The 27,746-nt window shown below is 45.8% G+C and overlaps 1 protein-coding gene and 1 long non-coding RNA gene across 4 annotated transcripts in view; both read left to right on the top strand.

Annotated features, from left to right (window-relative positions):
* AFG1L (AFG1 like ATPase) overlaps positions 1-978 on the top strand; it is a 61,724-nt gene extending 60,746 nt beyond the window's left edge. The window contains exon 13 of one of the 2 annotated variants that reach the window (XM_039569726.1): positions 323-978. In XM_039569726.1, the coding sequence (XP_039425660.1) occupies positions 323-454 (132 nt within the window). In that variant the 3' untranslated portion in view covers positions 455-978. Of the gene's footprint in view, positions 1-291 lie in introns of both variants that reach the window. The other variant, XM_039569727.1, reaches the window with a different exon arrangement.
* Positions 979-14,064: 13,086 nt separating this feature from the next.
* On the top strand, positions 14,065-23,621 carry LOC109145360. Of its 2 annotated transcripts, none has more exons than XR_002046686.3 (2): positions 14,065-14,403; positions 23,378-23,621. It is a non-coding gene; the product is annotated as an uncharacterized LOC109145360 (long non-coding RNA). The 2 variants fall into 2 exon arrangements; XR_002046687.3 differs by having other exon boundaries at positions 22,060-23,621.
* Positions 23,622-27,746: the final 4,125 nt, after the last annotated feature.

Below are 27,746 nucleotides of genomic sequence, written 5' to 3'. Positions count from 1 at the left end.
GTTCTTGCTAATGACTTTTTAAATAATTTGTTTAAATTGGTGTACAGTTAGTCAAAAAAAAAGGGAGAATAGATGGTTAACCTGTCATTGTGTTGTTTTAAAACCAAATTATTTTTTTTGCTATATTTTTTCCGAGGATTGCCTAGCTGAAATAGGTGCTTTTCTTTAATTTTTGGACATTAGTTTTAAATTTTTGGTGCCATGCTGCTGTCTTATTTTGTCAAAGCCTGTAAAGCACTGAGCCTTAGGAGTTGGTTGTACTGAAGTGCATCCTGTCTATGTGTCTCACAGGTCTGTGGGACTGTTTTTGTGTCTTGATTAGGATTCTGCCAAAGGACTCTCCATGTTTACAGGAGAAGAGGAAATCTTTGCCTTTCAGCGTACTCTCTCACGGCTCACAGAAATGCAAACTGAACAGTACTGGAATGATGGGGACAGAAGCAAAAGAACATAATTAAAAGTTGAATGAAATCACCAAGAAGTAAAATTACAGCATGAAATCACCAAGAAGAAAAATTGGAAAAGCTTTGGAAAAGCACTGAAAAGCTTTTTAGCACAACTTGAATAATAATTGCACTTTATCATCTGGACCATGTTTTCTTTCATCAATAGGTTTTTGAGTTTAAGACATGAGGTCTCAGTTATTTTTCTGTACTACCTGTGTGTGGATATGTGAAATTTTGCCTTCATTTGTTCTTCTTCAAACCCCTCTGGATGTCTGGGTTCATACAGGGGTCGTGAATGGAGTTACATCCAGCTGGTGGCTGGTCACCAGTGGGGTTCCCCAGGGCTCAGTGTTGGGGCCAGCCCTCTTTAATGTCTTTATCTGTGATATGGACAAGGGGATCAAAGTGCACCCTCAGTAAGTTCACAGATGATGCCAAGTTGGGTGGGGGTGTTGTTCTGCTGGAGGGCAGGAAGGCTCTGCAGAGGGATCTGGACAGGCTGGATCAATGGGCTGAGGCCAATTGTGTGAGGTTCAACAAGGCCAAGCGCCGGGTCCTGCCCTTGGGTCACAACAACCCCAGGCAGTGCCACAGGCTGGGGCAGAGTGGAAAACTGCCCAGGGGAAAAGGACCTGGGGGTGCTGGTCAACAGCAGCTGAACATGAGCCAGCTGTGCCCAGGTGGCCAAGAAGGACAATGGCATCCTGGCCTGGATCAGCAGTAGTGTGGCCAGCAGGACCAGGGCAATGATTGTCCTCCTGTGCCTGGCACTGGTGAGACCACACTTCAAGTGCTGTGTCCCGTTCTGGGCCCCTCACTACAAGAAGGACATTGAGGTGCCAGAGTGTGTCCAGAGAAGGGCAATGAAGCTGGTGAAGGGTCTGGAGCACAAGTCCTGTGAGCCGCAGCTGAGGGAACTTGGGATGTTTAGCCTGAAGAGGAGAAGGCTCAGGGGTCCTTATTGCTCTCTACAACCACCTGAAATGAGGTTGTATTGAGGTGAGGGTCAGTCTCTTCTCCCAGGTAACCAGTGACAGGATGAGAGGACACAGCCTCAAGCTGCTCCAGGGAAGGTTCAGGTTGGACATGAGGAAGAATTTCTTCACTGAAAGGGTTGTCCACTATTGGGACAGGCTGCCCAGGGAGGTGGTGGAGTCACCATCCCTGGCAGTGTTAAAGAAATTCCTGGACATGGGACTTAGTGCTGTGGTTTATTTGATAGGGTGATGTTTGGACAAAAGTTGGATTTGATGATCTTGGAGGTTTTTTCCAACCTTAATGATTCTCTAAAATATAACTTTGATGTTCAGGAAGTTTATTTGGGATTAGAATTTTTCTGGAGAACTGGTCTACAGACAAAGTTAATGGGCTATGCAGAGTCATTTATGATGTCACATGAAGTGGGCACTTCACTGTTTATGCACTGCTTCTGTCATGTACAATGCTGCTTGTACAAAAGAAAAATCAAATGCTTTTTTTAAGAAACTCCTGATATTGTCCATGCTAGAATCCTGGAACTCCTATGTAGTGTGTTCCGGTTTTTTGTTTTGGTTTGGTTTGGTTTTTTATCTATTCTCTGAGTCTGGCCATCTGCTGACTTTCAGGCTCTAGCAGTTTTTTGTAATGCAGACTGTTGCTCAGTCTGGTTCACTGAAAGCTAATGGTTTGAACCAAGAGAGAACCCTGAGGAGGAGTTTTAAGGTCTTTGCACAGGATTAAGATCTCAGTAATGGATGGGAAAAGAGACCTTGATAAGACAGGGTATGTTGTTAACAAATAAGTGCAAGTTCATAGTCTTCCTAAATTTTGTGGTTCTTGCAAGCTTGGATATGCTGCCTCTACACCAGTGACATCTTTTCCCTGAATTTTCTTAGGCTTCTTTTATACAAGCCTTCCAGTGCTGCTAACACACCTGCCCTGATCTGGGCAGAGTAGTACTCAGTACTACCAAAGCAATTCATCATGTTACCATAGGAATGTGTTTTATGGAAAAGATAGGATAGTAACTGATACCTCAAGACACATGACCCATCGTGATGTTTGTAGTTGGAAACTCTATTTTAGTTAAAGATGCAGTGGTGTCATTCTTGGTTTTTATCTAACTGAAACAAAACAGGGTATTATGTGTATTGGCTTATCATGTATTTTTATAAAGAGTCATTTTAAGAGCATATGTAGAAACTATGAGTAGGAAAAACATGTAGATGGACTGACTCCCTCATTTCTTAGGGGGGAGATATATAACACACTGTCCACAACTTTGAGAGGTTTTCTTGGATTTTGTAACGTGACCTTTTTCTGTCTGTTACCAAATTGTCTCCCATCACAATTACAAAAAGCTTCTAAAAGGGCCTTCTGGGCACCAGGGAGGGCTGGAGAGGTCCTGTGCACTTACTTTTGTTATGGAGCCACATGCTCAAGTCTGGTTTTCTGTTCTGATCCCTTCTGTTTGTCCTGGAAGTTACTTAACACTGGCTATACCTGTTCTTCAAATAATTTTTAAAACCTGTATTTATAGTTTGCAACTCATGGAACTATATTATTATTCCCACAAGGGTGACCACCATGGACTGCCATTTTAATGCATATTTATGAAAACTCCAATCAGAATACATTGCTGATACTTAAGAATATCCAAATAATTTGTGTATGCTTTCAGAGATTTGGATTAGGTTCTCAACAGAAGGGACTATTGACATTGATGCATGTGTGTCTGTATACACAAACACACATGTATATTTAATTTATTCATGTATATATAAATCTAGATAAAACTAATACATATAATTTAAGTGTGTGTGTTTCTGTATTTATACATGGCACTCTATACTTATCAGCCTGGGACTGTGCTGATAACTCTCCTGAAGCTTCAGCCTTGAATTTTTTTGAGTAGCATTCAAATGCCTCCTGCCTTGTTTGAACCAGAATGTGTTGTGGGAAAATGGGAGATGGTGGTAGATAACCTAAGGCACTTTGCATCTGGATATTTATTTACATTCTTTTAAAAATTGTTTATATGTTTAGCCTGTATGTCCTTCTTTGCCAGGTGGTACGGGGGAAATGTACAATCTTGCAGAACACAGATTACATGTCTGGGACATGTGAGAGAGGAGGTCCTGGCAGGTTTGGCATTCCCACAGAGACTGCCTTGGGCCAGGGAAGTGAGGTGTTTCCCCAGGGTCTGTGTGGGTGATGACCAAGCTCCTTTAACCAGGGGATCCCTGTTTGTGTTCAAACTGGTGCTGCTTTGCCCATTGGTATTTGAGGCTTTTCTGCAGTCTGAGTGCACACCCCAAACTCAGATACCCCAGGTTTTTGGAAGCTCCTAAATGCAGTGGGACTGATGTACCATTGAAAGCCTCTGAGGCTGTAGCTGAGCACTGTCAAAACTCGGGGAGGGAAGTTCCCAAAAGCTTCCAGAGCCAGCACCACTTCCGGGACATATTGCTAAATAAAACCATAGTTCAGTCTTTCCTAGGCCCGCAAGGACAGACTCCCTGTCTGCTGGGAGTCACTGGTAGGTACCAGCAATAATCAAGGAGAAGAAATGAGGAAGATTCCAGAAGTGTTTTGAGGCTGAAAACAAGAAAAGTTGCCTAAATCACTGTGCTGTATTTGTGACTGTGCTGCAGAGGGAGGTTTGCCACTTTTGGGTCAGGTCCACAAGGAGAGATTGATTGGACCAGTTTGTCAGCCAGCCCAGATGCCAGGGCAGAGGGCCCCCCAGTAACCACAGAAGCAGCACATTGTTGCCCATCTACCTCCCTGAAGAAAGTGAGGCCCTATTTGATTATTTTATGATGCTGTAGCAAGTATAAAGTCTTTTTCCAGTGCTGAGTTGGGAGTGCTGTTCCTGGGCTCAGACACCTTCCAGGCAACTGGTGCCAGCCAGAATCTCACTGGACACCATGGACAACAGTGGTCATGTCGTGCCCCAGGGTGCTGGGCCACCTGTGCTCCCAGCTGTCCTGCCCCTTGCTCCTGCTGCTGTGAGACAGCAACAGTCCATGACTTTTTATTCCCACATTAGGCTGTTGTATTTGCCAAAACATAAACAGTGAGATGCCTGTGAGTAAATCATGCACACTCCATAATGGCTTTAAAAATTGCTGGATTTATGCTGGATGCTTCTATCCCAAGTTCAAGTCCTGGCTTCTTAGGTTTTTCTTTACTTGTGAATTCATGTCATCTCAGATCTGCAACAAGTTTTTATTTCCTTTACTCGTTCAGCAAACATTATTGACAAGTTATTTTTAAAGATCTTTTCAAGTGACCTTTATTGATGTGGTGTGATATTTTGCTGTCATAGGAAGTAAAATCCTCAGGATTATGGACCATGTGAAACACTTTGTGTTTTCTAAAGGTCACGTCCTGGCTGAGAATCTCTCAACTAACTTCTTTCAAATACTTGATTGACCAAGGAATGTTCACAATGCCCAAAAAATTAACTTCTTTTTTTTTTTTTAATAATAAATAGTGCAATTCTGTCTTTCAGAGTTACTGTTTTTCACTATTTGTTACTGTGCAGATTAAGGGAACAATTGCAGTATTTTGGGTAGAACAAGACAGCCTTCCAAAGGCTTTGGAGGGATTGAAGATGCACTTTTTGCTGTTGCTTGGTTTTGATCTGAAAAGGAAAACCATTAATGGCTTTTCTTTTAGTAAAGGTGTTTGTGATGACACTATAGCTGGATAGATGTCACCTATTTTGCAGCAATCTAAACATGAAAAAAAGCAACTGACCAGGTTTCAAACAGTGCCCAGCACGGTCACCAGCCATCTAACGAGGAAGAACAATCTCTCCGTCAAGACCCAGCTAACAGAATTAAGATTCAGGATTTTTCTTTCTGTAGTTGCCTAGATCTGAATACACTTGGTGCCTCAGTTTCCCTGGTGATAAAATGGGAATGATACTACTTTCTTACTTGCTAACTCTGGAGTGCTGCCAGGCTTTCCTCATTAATATTCTAAGATTCTTGCTGAGGCTCTGGGATGAAAATACTTCAGTAAAGTATGTAAATAGTGCAAAAAGATAATTTAGCTACTCAGAGTGGATTAGTCTCCTTGTTTGGGTTATGGAATTAATGTCATCCACTAAACACCACATGCCTCTTCGTAGTGATTTTGTTTTAAATAATGCATCTATTTTAAGAATCTATTTAAAGAAAAAAAAATTGAGGTTTGTGATTAAAACAGTAAACTATTTGTGTAGTCTTTCTTTTACTTGTAATGACAAAATTCATATGATTCATAACAACCTCAGATCCTATATATGTGAAATACAGTGGCTTTGTAAATTCTCTTGGGATTTTCCTTGTATATGGAGAATATTTTTTAAAAGATGTCATTTTGAATTTAATATATTACAAACTGAACAACATAAATCCTTCTGTTATTTGAGAAGAATTTATCTTGTAATAAAGAAAAATTAATAAAACCAGATTTTATAAACATGTCACTCATGCTATTTCAGTCTGGATAGACAGACCTACTGTTAATGAGAATAATAAAACGTTAAGGGGTTGGAATGGACCTTTAAGATCATGCAGTCCCAATCTCCCCTGCCATGGGCAGGGACACCTCCCACTAGACCAGGTTGCTCAAGGCCTTATCCAACCTGTCTGGGAACACTGCCAGGGATGGGGCATCCACAGCTGCTCTGGGAAACCTATTCCAGTGCCCCACCACCTTCACAGTAAAGAATTTATTCCTAATCGCCACTCTAAGCTCTCCCTCTTTCAGTTTAAAGCCATTCTACCTTGTCCTGTCACTACATACCCTTGTAAAAAGTCCCTCCCTGGGTCTCTTACAGCTGCTTTTAGGTACTGGAAGGCTTCTGTAAGGTCTCCCTGGAGCCTTCTCCAGGCTGAACAATCCCACCTCTCTCAGCCTGTCTCCATAGGAGAGGTGCTCCAGCCCTTTGATCTTCATGACTTAGTGTGATTGTTCTTTCTTAAATCTCTCTCTCCAGGGGGCAAACCTGGACTGGCAGCACTGCCAGTTTCTGGGCACATGGTTGTCTGTGTGAGCTGTAGCCGTTGCCCTACACATGGTTCAGCTTTTGGGTAGGGATATCCAGGGCTTGTCAGAAAGATCCTCCTCTAGAAGTAGTTTAGACTTGTCTGCCTCAGTTACTGCTGCCAGCAGCCGTACTTTTTGGGTTTGGAACTCTTTTTTCCACCTTTCTGGCTCTTTTCTCCAACAACTTGAGGGTGAGACAAAATAGCGGTGTGCAAACCACAAAGTACTTTTTCTCCCCCTGTAATTTGGGATTCTTCCTGCTCAAGATGTGCTTTTGCTGTCAGCCAATTACTTCTGTGGTTAGTTGTTACAGGTTTTGCACAGCTTGGAAAATTGCCCTGGGAAGCAGTTAGTTAACATGTAGGCTGGCAGAGAACCCCAACACCGAAGGGCTGGGAAGGTCTGAGGATCACTGCAGCTCCCCAGTGCAAGTGCCCTGAAGGAGCACCTCTTAGTGTTGAGAATGGGAGAATGCTGCAGCATGGCATGTCTCCATGGATGCCAGTGGCAGACAGGCAGTTCTTGCTGGCAGATGGCAAGCAGTGTTTCACAGTTTGGACTTGAGAAACCAGTGGTGTAAAATTTTTAGGCGGGGTTACACTTTGGGCCTATTTCTATACCTTTTACTGCAAACATTGTATTTTCCCATTTCTTGAAGAGGGATGTTGTAATACTGGAAGTCAAGCAACCAACTTGCTCCAGAATCTTGCTTGCAGCATTGTGGTATCCAGTGTTTGAGAAGAGCATCCACAATGGGATGTCTTGCTCTCCCATTACAGATTCACACAGGTTTGTGAAGGAAGAGGCTGTACTACCCTCAACAGTAGTTGCATGCCTTGTCATCCATGTAAACATAGGGCCCTTCTCCAGATCAATTTAAGATCCTGTTTTTCCTTCAAATGTCCTGCAGCAGTGAGCTGTCAGGGTTTAATTAGAAATTTTGCTAAAATCCCTTTGCTTTGCTGCCTCTTCTGAAATCATTCAAGAACAGGTGCTGCCAATCTGCCTTTGCAGCTTTGTTTTTCCAGTGGATGTTTCTCTTGTGTCGCCTGCTCCATTTCCTCTCAGCGATGAGCAATCCCCAGCGTGTCCACCTCTTGTCAGTGAAGATTGCTGCTCATCCTGGGATACTTAATCTTCTCTTGTTCTGTATCCTCATTTCTGATGTAGAAGCACAGGTTTTTGTGTCTCAGCTTCCCTAAGACCCCTGGGCTTAGAGTTTCCTGCTGCTTGGCTTTGGGCCTCAGGAGCTCTGGCACATATGAAACACAGGGTATGGGGTCTGGGGGTGCACCCATGCCCCTGCAGAATGGGAGACATTTCTGACCCTTGGGTTTGGGGCACTGCCTGCTTTTGCCTCTGTGTCTGCCCAGAAGGGGGACTTGCAGTAGCAGTCCCTAGTGAGACAGGAGAGGGAGGATGGAGCAGATGGAGGATGCAGGCCACTTGCTCCCTCTCCAGCCTTCTGCATTCTCCACATATTTGTAAAACAACTTTTGTTTTAAATTGAAATGATTTCTAAGAGAGCCATTAAAATACAGAAATGCTTCTCACTGACCTAGTACTCTGCATTCATGTTGGTAAAATTTTGGATGTGTTTCTATAGTCCTCCCGCCAGTTCTTTGTCAGGGTGAAGGGTTTATTTGGCTCTGTTAATCCACTCTCTAGCTGAAATTGTTCATTTAAATCATTATAAAAATCTACTCTTTTCCAATGCGAATCCTATATTCCCAGATTTGAGTACTGCTGCCAGTGCAAAGACTTCACATTCTCTGAGTGCAACCACACTGTCAGTCCAAAGCCAAATTACAAACACTTATCCGCAATTCCCCTTACTCAGCTTCAAGCTAATTTTTCCAGCAGGCAACAATAGCCATAAAAGTATAGGGGAAGATTATTACAAGAGCTCAAGAAATGGTTAACCAATTTCTTCACAAGCTGTGGGATAATTCTACCACATTCACTTATTGCAAGGAGCAAAACCTTCAGTTCTGTTACTTAATATATTTTTAGCATGTGGTTCTTAGTGTCACAGTAATTAAGAGCAATCACAGCCACTGAAAGATGAAGCATGGAACAAAAGATCAAGTGATTGTTTGAGCTGAAGTCAACCGAACCAGGAAAAGTAAGCTCACCGACGTGAAGAAAAAAGTTTTGAGTGCTCTGGTCTTTTACAATTAGCAAAGGCAAACACGCTGGTGTAATTTTTCTACATGCAGTGATGGATAATGTTCAGGTCACAACATGATGTGTTGGGTGGTGAGGTTTGTTCCTGCAGGCCTGTTATAAGAGCATCACTCAAGTCAGGTCTTTCCTGTAGCTGAGGTATAATGTGGCCAGCAACACTTCACTGCTAATCGAGGTTCACACACTGTAAACAGCTACCAAAGTTCCGCAGGGGGCAGGAGAAGCAAAGTTGGTTGAAAACACAGGCAGAGGACCAGTCTCCTCCAGTTGCAGTTGATATCTCCCAAAAAGTAACATTTCAGAGGCCAGTGGAGAGAGGAGCAATTAATGTCCAGCAAAATTACAATGTGAATGGGCTGCCATTTTCAGTGCTTCGCTAGGATGGCTGTGATTGCTATAGAAACTTCTGAAAGTGAGACAGAGAGGTTTTCCAGCACTGGAAATTGCGAATGGAGAAGGTTAGACTGGGTGCAAAGCCCATTCAGTCAGGCAGCTGCCAATTGAGCCTCTTTGCCAAGTAGATTGTAGGAAATGCTGATTAAAATGTCCATGGAATGCACCAGGCAAATTAAATTTCAGTCACAGCCGGCTGGGCAGTTTCGGTGGGCAGACAGCTCCAGCCTGTGGTGCACCTGGGCTCACTCTCCCCCTGTGGCCTCTCCCATGGCCACCTGCCCCTTGTGCACAGGTACTGCAGTGATGCTGCAGCAGTGATACTGCAGCCATGGCAGCCTAAGGAACACAGGTGAGATGAGGTTTGTGTGGAAAGGTGGTAGTAACTGCTCTAGTGAAGGATATCTGTGGGGGAAAAAATAGCCAGACATCATTCCAGGTGAGGAAGCAGTGTCCCTCCCCACTCCAGCTTTGAAATTTCTCCCAGGGCACAAGCCCAGAGATGAGGGCTGCTGCCACGTTAACCTCCCTGTGACTAGGCTGGCACCCCCTGTCTATCTCCCCCACCCTACTCCCTGTGTTGGCATATAAACAGGACTGCTGTCTTTGAACATTGCCTGCCAACCCCTTCCCCTCCAAACAGCCTGCAGTGGACAGCTGAAACTGTCCCTCTGGGGCAGAACAGCTGGCAGTACAGCCAAAAGCCTGCCACAAACCAGGAGACAGGGCTAAGCCTGAGGGAGGTGTTGGTACTTGGGACTTCCCCTTTTCCATCTCTTCAGCAGCTTAGACAAGCCCCTGAAATCCCCTCCCACAGTCCATCATCCCCAGCTTTGGTTGGACACCCAGGCACAGCTGCAAGTCCAGTAATGTTTCTTCTTAAGAAGCTGCTCTAACCTCCTTTCCATATCCCCAGTCCCCAGCTCTTTGATCTGTGCTGGGGGAGAGTTTAATACTGTTTTGTGTTCATTGCTGGCCTTGGTAAAACAGCTTGTCACCCTTCTGGCAGCAGGCTGGCAGCAGTTATTCCAGTGTCTCACTCCCCAAAAATCCCCTAAAGGAATGTTGGTATTAGTAGGCTTTATCACCATCATAGTTTCATTTCCTTCTCTTTCCTGTCTCTCCTCAGTCTCCTTTGGTTTAACTCCAGGCAGTCAGACAGAAGAGTCTCAGGCAGGTAAGTGCAGATAAGGTAATACTGTGACACAGTCACACGGCCATTTCCCTCCTCCTCCACAAGCTGGGTGCAGCTGGTGTGCCAGGCTCAGGCAGCTTCAGCACCGTGCCCCGCTGTGTCCCTTCACAACAGCTCCACTTACGATAGTTGCTTTTCCAGTCGTGCTTGGCTTTGAGGCAAAACAATAAAACCACTTTGTGAAGCAAAGGGATTTCTTACCTACCTATACTGCAGTTTCCAAAGGTTCTTCATAGGCTGTGCTTGGAAAAAAATGTTTGCATTTAGGCACACAAAATTATATGGCAAGCATAAATAAAAGCAGTGAGATTTGTCTTGCAGCATAAGGGGGAACAATGTAAAAAGTCACACTTATCAAATCCATGAAATGTTTGCTGTACGGATGTTTTTTTCCCCCCCAAAAAACCCAACCCTTTTGGTAGTGAATATAATGGGTATTTTGGTTTGGTTGTGATTCTGTTCATTTACAATCCCTCAATACACAGTTCTTTAAAAGTCAGACTGACTTCATCCTGTGCTCTCAGAGCACCTGAGGACAAACATCAAGACATCTGCTCAAGCCAGTGCCTGTCACTTACTGCCCAGCCTTTTCAGATACATTGGTTATTTTACTAACACCAAGCTGCTGCAGCACTGTCCATGTATATATATTACGTGTGCTCAAGGAGCTACTGAAGAATGGGTTCTTCAGTCCTTGTGGCCTGTAACTGCTCCCATAGCCATAAGTTAAGACTTGGTTAATGGATGCTAATCTGTCAATTCTTGAACAATTCAGGAAATTAGTTACTGAAATAATGAGGAAATTATCTGAGTGTATCACAGCAACCCATACTTGAGGACACCTCTGTCTGCTAGGGTTGACCTTAATAATTAACAGCCTTACCCAGTGCCCCAGAGGTGCTTTATAAGGCAGGAGGCTGAAGGTTAAATAGCTTCTGTGCATTAGATGTGCTCATTATACCAGTATGTCTAGAATGGCTTTTCTAAAGCCACAGCAGCTTGTTAATTGATTGTTCTCACTTCACGGTCTTTCCAGGCGTCCCCTGTATCATTACAAAACTGCACCCTTGTCCTTGTCAAATTCCCTTTTCCTGTTCAGACTAACTAGTGTGCCCTCTCTGATGGGGGACCACCTTCCATCCCTTTGCTTGCCCTTGGTTGGCTGTGTGGTGCTGCTTGGGCACCCTCCATCCCACTCCTCCACCTCAGCTCCTCCTTCTGTCACACTCTGTCACACAATAGCCACCTGCTATTTAACCACCTGCCTCCACAGCAGAGCATTCAGGCAGCGCTGCAGTTCTCCTTGGTTTGCTCCAGCATTTATTTAAGTTTTCCAAAATGAGGCAACAATGATGAATCAAAAGCTAAGTGTCATAAGTGTGGAAGAGGAACAAGGTTTGCAAGGAGAGCATGACCAACTGGGAAACCACCATTCATTGGTCACAGCCAGCATGGCTTCCTGACGGGAAGGGCCTGCTTGTCAAACTTCATTTTACAACAAGGGAACCCACCTTACTGATCCAGGGAAGCCAGTTGATGTAGTCTTTTTGAATTTCAGTAAAGCTTGCAACACTCTCTCACAGGATCCTTCTGGACAAAATGTCCGGCACAGAGCTGGGTAAACACATCATGCCATGGGTGTGCAACTGGCTCACCGGTCAGGCACAAAGGCTTATAGGGAATGGGATGACATCAGACCGGTGGCCTGTCACTAGTGGGGTTCCACAGGGCTCTATCTTAGGCCCTGTGCTCTTCAACATCTTCATAAATGCACTTGGATGCAGAATTTGAAGGGACGCTGGGTAACTTTGCTGATGATACTAAATTGGGAGGAGCTGTTGAAGCCCTCCAGGGCAGGCAGGCCCTGCAGAGAAACCTTGACAAATCAGAGGGCTGGGCAATCACCCATATGAGATTCCACAAGTGAAAGTGATGGGTTCTGCACCTGGGATGGGGCAACCCTGGATGTATGGACAGACTGGGGAATGAGAGGCTGGAAAGCAGTGCTGGAAAAAGGGGAAGAGGAGGGGCAGACACTGATCTCTTCTCTGTGGTGACCAGTGACAGGACCCGGAGAGGGAATGGCCTGAAATTGTGCCAGGGGGTTAAGTTGGATATTAGTAAAAGGTTCTTCACCTAGAGGGTGGTTGGGCGCTGGAACAGGCTCCCCAGGGAAGTGGTCACAGCTCCAGCCTGACAGAGTTCAAGAAACCTTTGCACAATGCTCTCAGGTGCAAGGTGTGATTCTTGGGGTGGTGCTGTGCAGGGCCAGGAGTTGGATGATCCTGAGGGATCCTTCCAACTCAGCATATTCTATGATTCTGGGATTCTATGACCTGCTTCTCTGATCAACTGCTAAAGCTGGAAATAGAACTTTCTGGGCTGAGAACACCTTTGCCAGCTCATTTAGAGCTGAAGCCATTGAGCTGTTAATGCCACAAGTTCCTGCCTATGTCCCAAGTAAGAAACGAGCTTCAGAAGTCTCAGCTTTTGAGTCAAATCCTCCAATGTATTTAGGTATTTGACTAGGGTGAAAGATGGGTCCCTACAAAAGAGGAGACAGATTCTAGTACCACCCCTCTTTCAAAGAGAAAGATGACTGAATTTTTGTTTTGCATATTAACAGGGTAAGCAGATGGCAAAAGCAGGGCAAAGTGAGTTTCAAGCAGAGCTTCCCATTTCTTGGCTTAGAATAGACACAAGCTCCCATCTCCCTATTAACTTATTCCACAGCTCTCTCATGGAAGGGGGGATCCCCCCTTTGCATGGGGGGATGTACAAAGCCCTGTTGTGCTACAGGTTCTGGGGACATTTTACTGTTTCACTTGGGATGAGATGCTCCTGATGAAAGGAGAGTTTAGGGAAGCTGTCAGGACCTGGGGGTCCCTCTCCTCTAACTTTGGTGCATCTACCATCAGTGACAACAGACATGTTCAATGCTGTATTTTAAGTGAACTAAGGTGCCACTGTTCCATTATCCAGGCAAAACAGAGAGGCCGGGCTAAGGCAGGATAACAGTAAATTATCGTGGAAAACTGACTGAGAAGGGAAAGCTAGCCCCCAGCTTTGTAGGAATACTTTTGTACTTGGGGACATCATACGCCATCATCTGGCTCCACCGTGTGTTGGGATCTCTCCTCTTGCCTCAGGGGAGGAAAAATTTTGTTCCTCACCCTTTCCTAGAGGAGAGTGCAAGCACTTGCATTACTCTCTCTTCGGCAGGCTGTTGTAGTAGTGCCAAGGAGGCAATTTCTCATCAACCACTCTCATTGTTTCTGCAATTCAGAGGCACTTCCAGTCGAAATGCATTCCCTGTTCTTTGCTCGTCTTCTCCAAAGTGTGCACACGCTGGCCTCTCTGATGGTAAAACGTTAGCAGGCCGGGGCTATTAAATCCTCGATTGGCAAGGATTTGCGGGGATACTTGTCCTTAGGATAACAGGAGCCACCCGGATAGCCCCGGTTCCCCGCAAGACTTGCACCTGCTGGGGCTCTGGAAACACATCCACTCACGGAATGCCTGCCTTGGGACAGAGCTTTCAGCTTTCTCCTACCCTTGTTTGCAAAATCACAGAATCAGAATTATAGAAAAGCTTGGGATAGAAGGGACCTTAAAGTTCCCACCACCCCGCCATGGGCAGGGACACCTTCCACTGGACCAGGTTGTTTAGAGCCCCACTCAACCTGGCCTTGAACACTTTCGGGGATGGGGCATCCGCAACTTCTCTGGGCAACCTGTTCCAGTGCCAGCTATCTTCCATATTCTAAATCTGCTCTGGAAAACTCGCGTTAAAGCCCCGAGCGCGGCCGGGGTTGGACTGAGGGCGGCCTGCAAAGGCGGGCAGAGCCCACAAGATGGCGGGCGCGCTCCACGGCCCGGCGGCGGCGCGGCGCGGCCTGGCAAGGAGAGGGTAAAAATACAGCCCAGATTGCCACCGCCAGGCTGAGAACAAAGGCAAAAACACCGTGCTAGCGCGGGCTGAGATCCGTTTCAGGAAGTTTAGTTTGGAGTCGAGAAGAGCGAGAGGGGATCCCATTAATGCATTTATATCGATCTCTATATATCTGTATCTCAAAGGCAGGTGCCAAGAGGATGGTGCCAGACTACTTTTGGTGGTGTGCAGCGACAGGATGAGGAGCAATGGACATGAACTAAAACACGGTAAGTTCCACCTGAATATGAGGTAGAACTTCTTTATGTTACTGGAATAGGCTGCCCGTGGACGTTGTGGAGTGTCCCTCTCTGGAGAGATTCCAAACCCACCTGAACACATTCCTGTGTCACCTGCTCTAGGTGACCCTGCTTTGGCAGAGGGCTCAGACTGGATGATCTCCAGAGGCCCCCTCCAACCCGAAAAATTCTGGGAAGTGCTGAAAAAAAAAAAAAGGGAGACATCAAACACCCACACGCCCAGCATGGGATACAGCCCTGTGTCTCATGTCAGGCAGGGCAGAAACAAAAATGAGGAGCAGAGGGATCGTGAGGGTCTGCAGGGTGGCTGCTGGACAGGGAAGTGTGGGGCAGATGGGCAGCAGAGCCTCCCGCAGTACCAGGGATGACCCAATCTTCACCGTGATACAGATTTACGTTTTTAATACACAACCAGTCAATTATAACTTGGTTTTGGGAAGCAAGGGCTTCCTTGAAATTGAGGCCGCCTTATATCACAGAATCACAGCATAAGCTAAGTTGGAAGGGACCCACAAGGATCATCAAGACCAGCTCCTGGCCCTGCACAGGATCATCCCCAAGAGTCACATCATGTATCCAAAAATACTGTCCAAACACTTCTTGAACTCTCTTGGTGGTGTGACCCTTTTCACGTTGCTTTATCCTATCCCAGCCTTCTCCCCATGGCCAGATGCTGCCTTGCAGCGGCTCAAACTGAATCCTCCTGGTCACAGCACCAGCAGGATCCTTTGGTGCAGGATACAGGACGTGTGCTCCTGAGCAAAGCCACAGGCAAGCCCCCAAAAAGCCTTTGGAAAGCTTCTGCATGGCTACCTTGTGACTTTTCAGACAGGCATAGCCCCACCTGGATCCCTGTCTCCAGCCTATCATTTTTAGCATGTATTTGGCAGCACGTTGCCTGGGTGATGGAAGGCTGTCTCCACCCTGGGGTGGAGAACTTCTTGGTGGGGTTCATTGCTGCCCCTGCATGTGGGGACTTTTTGACAAGTGAAGCTGGTAGTGCCACCTATTCCTGGGATTTAAGTAATTCTGGGATGTTCATTGCACATACAGGTGGTCTTATGAGAAGGGGCGACTCACAGATTCAGGCACAGCTGTGAATTCTCCACATTCAAGGGTAGCTGTGTTGACGAGTTGCTCTCTGAATCTCAGTGAAGAAATCTCTCTATTGTGGTTGTCTTCTGCTGGGATCCTGTTCTCAAAAAATCACAATATTTGGAACAGAGGAGTCTGGTTTTTGAACAAGCCTGAAACCCCAATGCTCTGAAATCCAGAGCACTTGTAGGATTTGGCTTGTGATGGGCTCCTCAAAAAAAGACCCCCATGACTATGCCTTTATAAAAACAGATGACCCTTGCTTGGGCTTACTGTGGTTAAGAGCTTCGAGAAGCTCCCTAGTCCTGTCCTGACACCCTTTCATCATCACTGTCTCCACTTCTTCTCCTCCTCCTCCTCCTCCTCCACCCCCTCCCACAGGGTTCAGCTTGCAGAAATCCTATCCACTGACAACATCCTAGGAGAATGTACAGACTGTATCCTCTCCAAAAACATGAGCAAAGAAACTAGAAGGTACTAGAGGGTCAACCTCTGTTTAACATTTCATGGGTTGTTGTTTGGTTTGGGTTTTTAAAAATTATTTTGTTGTTTGTTTTTATCATGAGAGCAGCTCTTGTCTGCTTGGTCTTCCCCATGTGATTTCCCCTTCCAGGCTCATACCTCTGTTGATTGGTGCAAGCAGCTCCTGGTGCAGTCAGGTTTTGTTCTTCTGAGGCACCAAACATTCCCCTCATGAAGTGCAAGCACCCCACGTGGCACTCAGGGAGTCAGGCATTTCAATGCTCAGTGTTCTTGCATACTTAAGTACCTTTTAGGCTCTATTTCTTAATCCTCAAGCTTTAAAAAATGCTAAATTCAAGTGGAAAATAGACGAACTTGTTAAACATTGGTCCCTCTGTGGCTTGCCTAAAGGAAGAAATTATATTGAGATTTTTTCAAGTCAAACTATTGCACAGACACACTGAAGGGAGGTACATAAGAAGAGACTTTTCCTGGAAAACTTCACCCCTGTAGAGAATCTGTAGAACAGAAGTCTGTTGATAAGCAGAAAAATTACCTCAGTGTTTCAAGATACAAGAAAGATTAGTGGTCCATCTAGAATGAAGAAGAAACAAGGAAAAAAAATCAGCTCTAATCAAGCATGCCAGAGCATAACCCTCTCTGCAGATCTCTTCTCATAACAGTCCAAGCCCATGAAAGAACTGGCATCAATAGATGCTGAAGCCTACTGAAGGCCTTTAATGTAGCAAGTCAATGAACTTTGATGGAGCTGGCTTTTCTGGAAAGTCAGCTGGATTGCCAGGGTAACTACATCACAAAAGGATGCAGGATGGAAGGATACAGACGTTTGCTAAAAAATTCTATGGGCATGACAAAATTAAATGAAACTGGATGTCCTAGAAAACAGTTTTCACATTCATCATGTCTCTTGGCTGGATTCCACAACATTACAGAAACATTTCTACAAGAATTTATTAATTTTCACATTCTGGGCCCTGGAGAGCTTCCCATGCTGCTCAGAATAGGTAGGTTTTTTTGAGTACAGGCTTAGAGGTGAGATCTAAGCCAGCTGGGCAGGGCCAGCATCCTTCAGTTACACATTACCATGCATATAACTTAATCCTGCATCAACAAGCTGAAAGGAAAGAGAGTAAATGGACTATCTGCTTATTTCATCCACATTTAGCAGCAGGATATGCATATAAAAGCAGATGAATTGTGGGGACAACAGTAAGCTAATCTGAGACAGAGAGCAAAGGTAAATCTTTTTTCTGAGACAAAGAATAGCCTTCATCTGGCGAATGAATAAACAAACGGATGCAAGCTACAGGGTAAGGTTAGAAGCAACATTCCTCCAGAGTTTTGAAGAAGTTTTAAACTCATGGGTTCAGTTCAGACTAAAACATGGTTCTTAAGTTCTAAAACAAAATGTTTCTTAAAGCCTGGGTCAGCTCCTGCTTGGGTCTGTTTGCAACTGCAGTCTTTGCAAAAAAGCCTACCAGTGGCTGCAGGACTTCACCTGGTGCCTGACTAAGCCATTTCCATCTCTCCAGCCAAAGCTTACATTCTCTGTACTTCTTCTTACACCTTCTTCTCACGTCCTCTATACTTTCCTTTGCTGGAGCTCTTCACTGATGCAGATACTTCTACTGCTTTCCAGAGGTATGGGGGCTTCAGGGAAACTGGTTGGAAGACTGCTTGCATGTCCTCCAAAAAAACCCCAAACCTAAAACAAATACCCACCCCCCAACATTTCTTATTCTTCAAATGTTTTTTTTCCCCCACATAAAAATAAGTTCAGGACTCTCACTATTTGGAGAGCTCTACCTCTAACTTCCCTGTCCTAGAGAGCCTGTGAACCAGGCTAATGGTTTGTGGGTATTGACAACAACTGCATGACAACTGGATGACAACTACACGCCTTCATTTCATACAATCATAGAATGGTTTAGGTTGGAAGGAACCTTAAAGATCATCTAGTTCAAAGCCTGTCCAGCCTTACCTTGAACACTTCCAGGGATGGGACATCCTCTACTTCTCTCGGCAATACACAGTAAAGAATTTCTCCCTAACATCTAATCTAGACCTATCCTCTTTGAGCTTAAAACTGTTCCCCCTTGTCTTACCATTACATGGAAAAAGCCTCTCTCCCTCATTTTTATAAGCCCACTTTAAGTACTGGAAGGCTGCAGTGAGGTCTTCCTGTAGCCTTCTCTTCTCCATCAAGAAAAGAGCAATCCCAGCTCACTCAGCCTGTCTGGGCAGGAGAGGTGCTCCATCCCTCTTAGCATCTTTGTGGCCTCCTCTGGACTCACTCTATCAGGTCCACATCTTTCTTGTGCTGGGAACTCCAGAGCTGGATGCAGCGCTCCAGGTGGAAACTCAGAGGGCAGAGTAAAGGGGCAGAATCACCTCCCTTGACCTGCTGGCCACCCTTCTTGATGCTGCTCAGGATGTGTTTGGCTTTCTGGGCTGCGAGTGTACACTGTTGGCTCATGTCAGCTTTTCATCCACAAGAACCCCAAAGTCCTTCTCCACAGGGCTGATCTCCATGAGTTCTTCTTCCAGTCTGTACTCACGTCTGGGATTGCCCTGACCCAGCTGCAGCACCTTGCACTTGTTGAACCTCATGAGGCTCTCACAGGCCCACTTCTCCAGTTTGTCCAGGTTCCTCTAGATGGCATCCCTTTCCTCTGTTGTGTCATCTGCAAACTTGCTGAGGGTGTACTTGGTCCTACTGTCATTAATAAAGATACTGAGGAGACAGAGCCTCAAGGGACACCACTCAGCACCAGCTGCTACCTAGACATAGAGCCTTTGACCACAACTCTCTGGCTGCATCCATCCAGTCAATGCCTTATCCACAAAACAGTCCACCTTTCAAATCCATGCCTCTCCAATTTGAAGATAGGGATGCTGTGTGGAAATCATTTGCCTTGTTTCAGCTCTTTGTACGTAAATGCCCTTCGAAACAAGGAGAAGCGAGCAAACTTGTCTTAGGGTGTACTGGTTTGGCACGGCCTGGTTTTAGGTAGCAGGGGGGCCATGGAGATGGCTCCTGTGAGGAAGCTGCTGGAAGCTTCCCACCATGTCCAGCAGACGCAATGGCTGATGGCTCTGAAGATGGACATGCAGCTGGCCAAAACTGGGCCTGTGAGAGAGCTTGGTAATGCCTTTGTGATGACATATTAAATAAGAAAATCAAAACAAAGTCCCAAGATTTTGAATTCTAGCCAGAGAAGAGGAGGAGGTGTGAACATGTGAGAGAAAGCAACATGGCGACACCAAGGTCAGTGAAGAAGGAGGGGGAGGAGGTGCTCCAGGCACCGGAGCTGAGGTTCCTCTGCAGGCCGTGGTGAAAACTATGGTGAAGCAGCTGTGCCCCTGCAGCGCATGGGGATCCACGGGGGACGCAGAGATCCACCTGCAGCCCATGGAGGAGGTACCCATGCCGGAGTGGGTGGATGCCTGGAGGAGGCTGTGATCCAGTGCAAGACCCAGTGGAGAGAGGGGGCCCTTGCTTCCAGGCTGGAGCAGCCTGTCCTTGGAGGGCTGCACCCCGTGGAAAGAGAGAGCCCCGTCGCAGCAGTTTTGGGAGGGCCGTGTGCCCGTGGGAGGGGCTGACGCTGCAGCAGGGGCAGTGGGGCTGCTGCTCGTGAGAGCGGACCCACGCCAGGAAGTTCAGGAGAACTGTCTCCTGTGGGAGGGACCCACGGCCTCACGGGAAGGACTCCTCTCCCAGAGCAGTGGAAGGAAATCTCACTGATAGACTGACCAAACCCCCATGCCCTGTCTCCCTGCACTGTCAGTGGGAAGGAAGGAGGGGCTGGGGGGGAAGGTGTTCTAAGGGCTTATTTTACTTCTCATTATCCTCCTCTGATTCTGTTAGTAATAAATTCACTTTGCAAGTTAAGTTGAGCCTGTTTCACCCTTGAAGTGTTTCTCCCAGTCCTTACCTCAATCATGAAGTGTTTGTTAATTTTTTTTCCTTTTCCCTCCTCTGCCCAGCTGTGGCAGGGCAGGGTGAGCGAGTGGCTCTTGTGGGTGCCTGGCATTGGGCCAGTGTCAAACCATGACATAGGGCTTGAGAGAATAAAATACTTGCATCATCCCTGGCAGATGGGGAATAAGGAAGAAAGCACTGGGACCCCAGAAAAGGCAACAGGAGATAAGAAATTATTGATTTCCACTACCATTTGGTTTTCTGGAAAAGAAGCCTTGTTTTTAAAATTAGATTAGAGCACTTCTCTAGATACAGTCTGCAGGTATTTTCCAAAGATACCTTAGTGTGTTTCCATCAATAGCTACAGCAGCTACAAATTTGTACTTCTGGATGAAAGATACTTTATCAAAAAGTTCCTGACAAGCTCTTATCTACACAGCACATCAGTGACATACACATCCTGTGTGAAATCTGTGCAAGAAAGACAGGGTTTATTTTGTCAAATTATAAGAAGCACCCTGCAAGACATCCTGCACCACAGATTATCAATGCAGCAAAATACCTGGTGGCAAAGGCAATACACTGAAATGGATACTAGGGAAACTAGGAGGCATGAAGAACAGGCAGGTGAAAAGGCAAATCCAAAGCTTAAGAAATGGAATTAAAAAAACTGAAAAAGGAAACTACTTATCTGAGCTACCACATGAGCCACTGAGCATCACAAATTTTTACTCATGCTCTCCTAAAATGAAAGGTGCTGACGCCAATCTGTACAGAGGGCACATGCACTGGAGAAAGGTTGTTCTTGTGTTGGGTGTAGAGCAAACATTAGTAAAGCCCCAAGCAGGTGAAAGACACAGTCCTTCTAGAACGAGAGGTCACAGGACTGTGCCAGCAATGAGGCTGTCATTCTGATTCCTCCCTTCCACTTTCTGCTAAGTGCTGTTTTTCTCAGTCACTCAGAGGTTAAGGACAGATAGGAACCATTAGATCTTCACAGCTCCTTTGGGAGCTGTTAGTCAGACCTGTCACACATCACAGTCCTTCAAACCTCACCTGCTTACCTTGCCTGAGATTTGACTGCAGTGTCCCTCATGCTTTTAACTGTGGTTAGTGTGCACCCTTCAGAAACAGGCCTGTCCTGGCTTGGACACATCTGGAAAATGTTCCAACTACCCTGACAGCTTGTTATGGTGATTAACCACCTTCATTCCAATAAATTTATGCCCAGCTTTTCATATGAATGTATCTGATTTCAGCTTGCTGAAACACATTCCCATAATTTACTAGATTAAAGTGCCTTTCAGTACCTGGTATTTCTTTTCCAAGGAAGTTCCTTCACCATCATAATCAATTCTCTGCTCGGCCTTTTTTGATAAACTAAAGAGACAAAGTGCCTCATGTCTCCCATTGCAAAGTATCTTCTTCAGGCTCTGAATCATTTTGTGTGGCTCTAATGTTCCACCACCCATTTTTCAACATCAATTTAGAACATGCAGGCTATCCTAGTGCTGGTCTCACAAATACAGTACGTGCTTATATCCATTTGCTTGTCCCTTAGGACTCTTAAAAATAAAAAATAAATCTATTCAGAGTCTGAGGCAGATGCAAGCCAGCTTCCTTCTGTCTGGCATTTGGAGCAACCAAAAACCAGCCATCAGTCACCTGCACTGGTGCTGCCATCTCAGGTAAAGGGAAAGCATGACGAGGCTGTCTCTCTTCTTCACCATGATGTAATTCAACACTTTAAAGCAAGGCTGCCCTTGTGCAGGGTTCTGCTCTGAGCACAGATCACCCTAGGCACACCCAGACCATATCCATAGGGATAAACTAGCCAATGAGCAAAGGGTATCTGTGTACAGGCTGTTAAACCCTCTTACCCATCAAAGTGTAGTGACTGCAGACTTTTTATGCCCATACCTGGGAATTGTTTGGGGACATGCTTACAGCTTGAGGCCAGTGCTGTGCCAGGGACCAGTCTCTCCATGGACCCTGCTGAGCTCCACTATCTGGGAGTGCTTGCCACCACTGCCACCTCCTTTACCAAGAGAGATAAATGCCATCTTAACACAGAACCAAGGAGGGAGAAGGATGAAATGGCTCACTCACTTTCCCCTTCCAAACAGGTCAGCAGCATTTCTCAGACCAGAGAGGCAGCAAAAGGCTGGGGCATCCGGCAGGTGCATCAAACCTGTCAATGCAACCTCATGCAACTCAACAAGGGAAAGGGCACAGGACGAAAAGGCAAGAAGGAAGAAAAGGCAGTAAAGGGACTTTTGCATAAGCTCAGAAAGGAGAGCTTGTGTCGAGGTCTTGCATCACCATGCAGCTGGGATCAAACCCAGGCTGGAAAACTCACCCAAGCTGATGCTTTAGCCCTGGGGGACCCCTGACCCGCCTGTCCTGCACCAAACATTCACTCGGCACCAGCACCCTGGAGCTTTCTCATCACAGGCCTGTCCTACAGTTGCTTGTCAGAGCCAAAACAGCAGTCACTCAGGAATCCAATGCCAACAAAGCTGCAGGCACTTCACACACATTATACGTAAAAAAGGTGCCCAGCCTGTGCCTAAATAAAACTTTGTCTTCAATTCCAGGGTTCTCAAATCAGGAGGCTGAGGGGAGAGTGATTTTGGAAAAATATAATCTCAACCCCAGCTCATCAGAAGGGAACAAAAATATCTGATGGCTAATATTTTATTAGGTTTTGATTAGAAGAATAGGGATTTTCTTTTTTGCTGCAGAATTCTCCCCTTTCTTGTATCTCTCAGGGGCAGAAAATGCTGAATCACAAACCTGGAGCTTTAAAAAAAAAAAAAAAAGTATTTCATATGCAGAAGAAACATATCTTACATCATTTCATGGTTCCTGCTCTGCTCTCTAGTGCCACGTTCCTCATTTTCAGGCTGTTTGAAAGGTCAGCTTCACAGAACAAATCCTGACCTCAGACATGGGAAATATGCTGCCTCATCACTCCAGGATCTTTTCTCACATGATTAGTCCCAACATTCCTGCAAGTAGAACAGTCCCCATTGCCACTGCCACAGACATTAAAAAAAAAAAAAAGAAAAGGGCAAGATTTTTTTCTCTCCATTCTCAAAGTTAATGCTCACCAGCATCACAGCCTCATTTCACAGGCTGGGGGCTGCTTCAGCACTGTAATGCTATTGCCATCTACGGACAAGCAATCACCTTACCTAACATACATACAAGTTAAAGTAGGAGTACATGCCTAAACTGACAACAGTTCTTGAAAAAGTTTGAAAGGACTTTAAAGAGGATTTTATTTAAGATTTCCCAGTGGCTAAGATATAGGATCTAGGCAAAAGTTAATTGAAGACAGCAATTAGTCCTCATGGTATTGGTTTTAATACTGGTTATGTATTCATTCAACTAGCTTCATTTTGTCTGAAGATTTTTATTTTCATACTATAATTTGAGCAGACAGAAGAGGTCACATTAAGGCGCTGATCCAGAAGACACATGCATACTCTGTTTATTTTGAATGCAAGATCTGAACTTATTTGAAATTACTACTATCAATTACCAAAGATTTAAAGAATGATGGAAGGCACAGCCATGATGAACAAGTTCCAGTGCTACAGGAAAGCTGAAGATTAATTTACTTGCTTAATAATGCTGCTAAAAATGTAAGATTTCAAAATTAATAAAAGAACCAGTCAATTAATCTACTGGTTATAAATGACAAATATAGACTGAAAAATATTTTGACTGAAGAATTAAAATTACTGCAAACTCTTTTTAGTGTGCTTAGGCCTCTAAGGAGGAATATGGCTTTTTTTCAGTAACCTGGGGACTAGTTTTTGTCAGTATCTGTAAAAAATACAAAGCAAAACTGAAGCTCCCATTCACTGGGAGACTCTACAGATGACATGTAAAAGAAAGCACCACCACAGTGAGATGAAAAATGGGGTTTCTGTTAAATTATAACTAGCCAGACGGTTACACTGCTCTCAGGTTCATGATAAAGGCAGAAAGATTGCCTCCCATGCTTGCAGAGTTCATTGCCAGGTGGCTCAAACCATGCATGGTTAACTCGTCAGACTCAGCCTCTTCTTGTTGATCCCTGCTGAACCAGCAAAAGGGAAATGCCCAGGCCCTGAGAGCAAAGATTGCCCCACAGCTTGTCACTCGGGGAGGAGAGCAAAAGCAAAAAAAAAAAGCAGCGAAGGCATCAGATCCATCTCAGTCCCTTGCCAGAGGAAGGATGCTGTAAGACTGAACCCTGAACAAGTCATATGAAAAGAACCAAAGCACAAAGTTCTCCTCTAACGAAGTCAGAACAAAAACGTTTGGATAGGATTTCTGGAAGAAGGAGCCAGAGGTGTTTGTGAATAAGCACAAGAATAGGCACTTCCAGTGACCACAGAACTACAAACAAAAGCACTTTTGTGCACTCACGGATTACTTGCTCTTAATTTCTCTTACGGTCACATGCTTATGTAGGCCTGTACTGTTTGAAAACATGATTTATGAAGATGCCTTAAATTGCAACCAAGTGTTGTGCTATTAATACTGACTTTATTTTAACTTTCCTGTTACTTAATATAAATTTACATAATTTTAATCTCTTACGTGGCCAAATCCCCACTGAATCCTTTAAAAGTTTTTGTTGATATGTCCACTATATTTCCAAAGTGTTTCAGAATTATGGGCTTCCCCCCCCACCCCCCTTCGCCATCATTGTTTCATTGGTTCGGGGACAACCCCTTCTTTTCAGCAGATTGAAACATCCAGTAATGTGAAACAGATCTGGTGACCCTATAGCATTAAATCGTGCTTTGTGGTGCTTTATTCCTGCTCCAAAAGACTTTATGCATTAGTGAGTACATCAAATTGCACCAGAGACTGAATGCATATTGAAAAGTAATAAATGAGTCCATATGGTCTTAATTTTTCAAAGCAGTGCACCACTGTTTTAAAGCAATAGTGTTTAATTTTCCAATTAGGAAGATTTTTAAATAGCCCTTCTAACCCACAGATACGGGAACACTCTCACTTTGGATATTCTCTCCAGCTGAGAGATTTGGGTGCACCAACAATTTTCACAGTCAAATGGTGTCCTTGGTTAGCAAGCTAGCAAGGGTGCAATTAGCCAAGGCAGTTAATTTCTTCCTTTTATTCAAAAAAGCTTGTGTCATCATTACTGTGAAGACACAGGTCACAAAGGCTCCGTGAGCAAACTGAATAGCACACGTTCCTCTTTAAGCTTCACGTACTTTAACATCTGTCAGACCTCAGCTACTCAGTTCCTCCCCAGTTTTCCCTGTTTACTTCCAAGGAAAAAAACCCCATTTTAGTTAAACAAGGTTTATAATACCTCTACCTACATTTTAAACTAGACATGCCTATTATGAAGAGTAGCTACTGTATTTAGAAGCAGTAGCCTCTTTAGCAGATCAGTTTCCAGCATGTATTCAATTACCTGGGCTCACCTAAATGGTACCCCCAAACCATAAATTTAAAAAATAATAAAATCAGATCTCACTCTTGCTGTCCTTTCCTCTCCATAGGTAAACTGGCAATGAACAACTTCAGATGCAGTTTTGGTCTGCTAAACTGAAGGAAATGATTTTGCAAGGCAGGCAAGGGTGTGTGCAAATGGAAGAATTCCACTTTTCAGATTCCAGGAGGAGTTTGCAGGGCAGTTGCTGTAACTGCATGCCCTGAGCATATTTGAGTGACATTCACATGAGCTGCAAGGAATGTAAGGTCCTTAATACTAGAAGAGGACCAGGGCAGAACCGAGGCCTTAAAGTTCAGAGCTGCCCTCCCAAAATCCCCTGCTCAACTGATGCCAAATCCTGGAGGCAATGAAGTTCTATTTTTAGGTTGTCAGCATCTCAAGATACAGGACATTGTGCCTTTCACATACCCACAACCACCCCGTGTTGGACAGCTCTGTGCCTGTCTTCCCCCTGGACACAGTGCTGGAATTCGGAGCTCGGACACGTTTCCATGCAAGACGAGACCCATGACCCCGGCTGCCTAGCCTGCTCAGAGCACATCCAACACGTACATTAATAGGCTCTGGCTTCTTAGAGCACTCTGCTGTGACCGCTCTTCCAAGACGGGACAGCAGGTAGGAGGTGCCCGGCGCTATCCCATCACTCTGCGGCGTGTACAGGCACTCAGGAAACATGACCCCCTTCCTCCCACTTGATGCAGCTCCTGAGTCAGCAGTTACCCAGTTCCTCCGGGGTAGGAAAGAGAGAACCAGCTGCAAATGCTTATAATCGACTTCCCCACCATGGCCTAAGCCGCTGACTGCTTTTGCTTAACACTTCACCAGCCCCTTTGAACCCTTCCTCAACTCCCCAGGGGGGACTTCCCCCTGCGTGCCTTGCAGTGCCCCTCACACCACGAGACACAAGGTCATTTTCTCTTCCTTCTGCCCGCCGGGGTTCAGATGGCTCACTCTGACCTTCCCGAAGAGTATCTTTACCAGGGAAGCAAGCTAGCCTAACACGCACTCCATTTCCAACCAGCCTGTTGAACCCGTACTGCTGCTTGGGGGAGAGGGTGGGGTTTCGGGATTCAGGGGAGCAATCATGGAGAGGCCATGACCTAGCAATAATAACATTGCCATGGGGAAGGGAGGGAAGCAGCCTTGGATTTCAGTACCCTTTTGAAAGTGTGCACTATGTACTTTACATCAAACATCTGTCAGAAATGTTTTTTGTCAGAAAACAAAACACAAAGTTCTGGGAAAAGGACCAGGAGCCACATCTTCAGCTCCTGAAGAAGTGCTCTGATCACTGGAAATACAGGAATACAACATGAGGGAGGGGCTTAGACTTCTTCCTCCAAGGGCCAGAAACAGGAGAAAATAATTAATTCTTTGGAGGAAGTGAAATAGGCCGTATTGGGCACCTGCTGTCAAAAGGAGAGGCCAGGCTGCGAGCCTGAGAAAAGGTAAATCCTTTCCTGCAGTCCTCACTCTCGTCACCTGATCCCCGATTAAATCCCCTGCTGTACAAGCGTGCCTTCTGTTTGCAGGTAGAGGGAAGCAGGGCTGTGAAAAGTAGTTATTTTAGGGCTGTGCTGTGTAAGCACCACTACAACAAGCAAGGATTGAGAATGCATCTCTCTGCACAGCACCATGCAGACAGGACAGACACCTCGGGGACGTTTTTTGTCCCAGGAAGACAACCAACACTGACACAGTTTCAGAGGTGTGGCTTCCAGGTTTCCCTGTCGGTGCCCTACCTCTAGGCATTTAGCACACAGGATTGGCACACCTGGCTGCCAGACATGTACCCACCCAGTCCCTTCCCCTCCCACCACGCACAGATCTCCACTGCCAGGAAGCTCACATCTGGAGGGCGCCTGCAGCCTGGCACAACTTAGCTCTGAGACAAGGGCATCGGGGAAAGCCGAGAGACGGCTTTGCTTGGTCCTCAGTGCAGCAGTAGCTTCTGGCTGAAGGCAATTTTCCGTGCGAGCGCCACGGCACCTTCAGGAAAGGCTTTTCTGGCGGCAGGGCTGCAGGCAGCGCCCTCAGCCCCGCCACACCGCCCCGAAGCGAGGGGCAGCTCCGGGGAAAGGGGCGCAGCGCCTGCCCAGGCCCCCGCCCCGCGCCGCATTTTACTCGATTGTTTATTATTTTCCGAGGGGCGGCGGCGGGGCGGAGGCGCTGGCCAATGGGAGGCGCCGCTGGCCTGACGAGCGACGGGAGGCGACCAATGGGTGGCGAGGGCGGGCCCCGACGGTCACGCGCGGCCCCGGAGCATGACATCATTCAGTTCGCACGGCGCAGCCTAGCTTGGTGGGGGCGGGGCCGCGGCGGGGG

The sequence above is a fragment of the Corvus cornix genome, chromosome 3, assembly GCF_000738735.6.
Source record: "Corvus cornix cornix isolate S_Up_H32 chromosome 3, ASM73873v5, whole genome shotgun sequence".
NCBI lineage: Eukaryota > Metazoa > Chordata > Aves > Passeriformes > Corvidae > Corvus > Corvus cornix.
The sequence above is the reverse complement of the archived record's forward strand: the minus strand, read 5'-3'. Positions and strand labels throughout refer to the sequence as shown.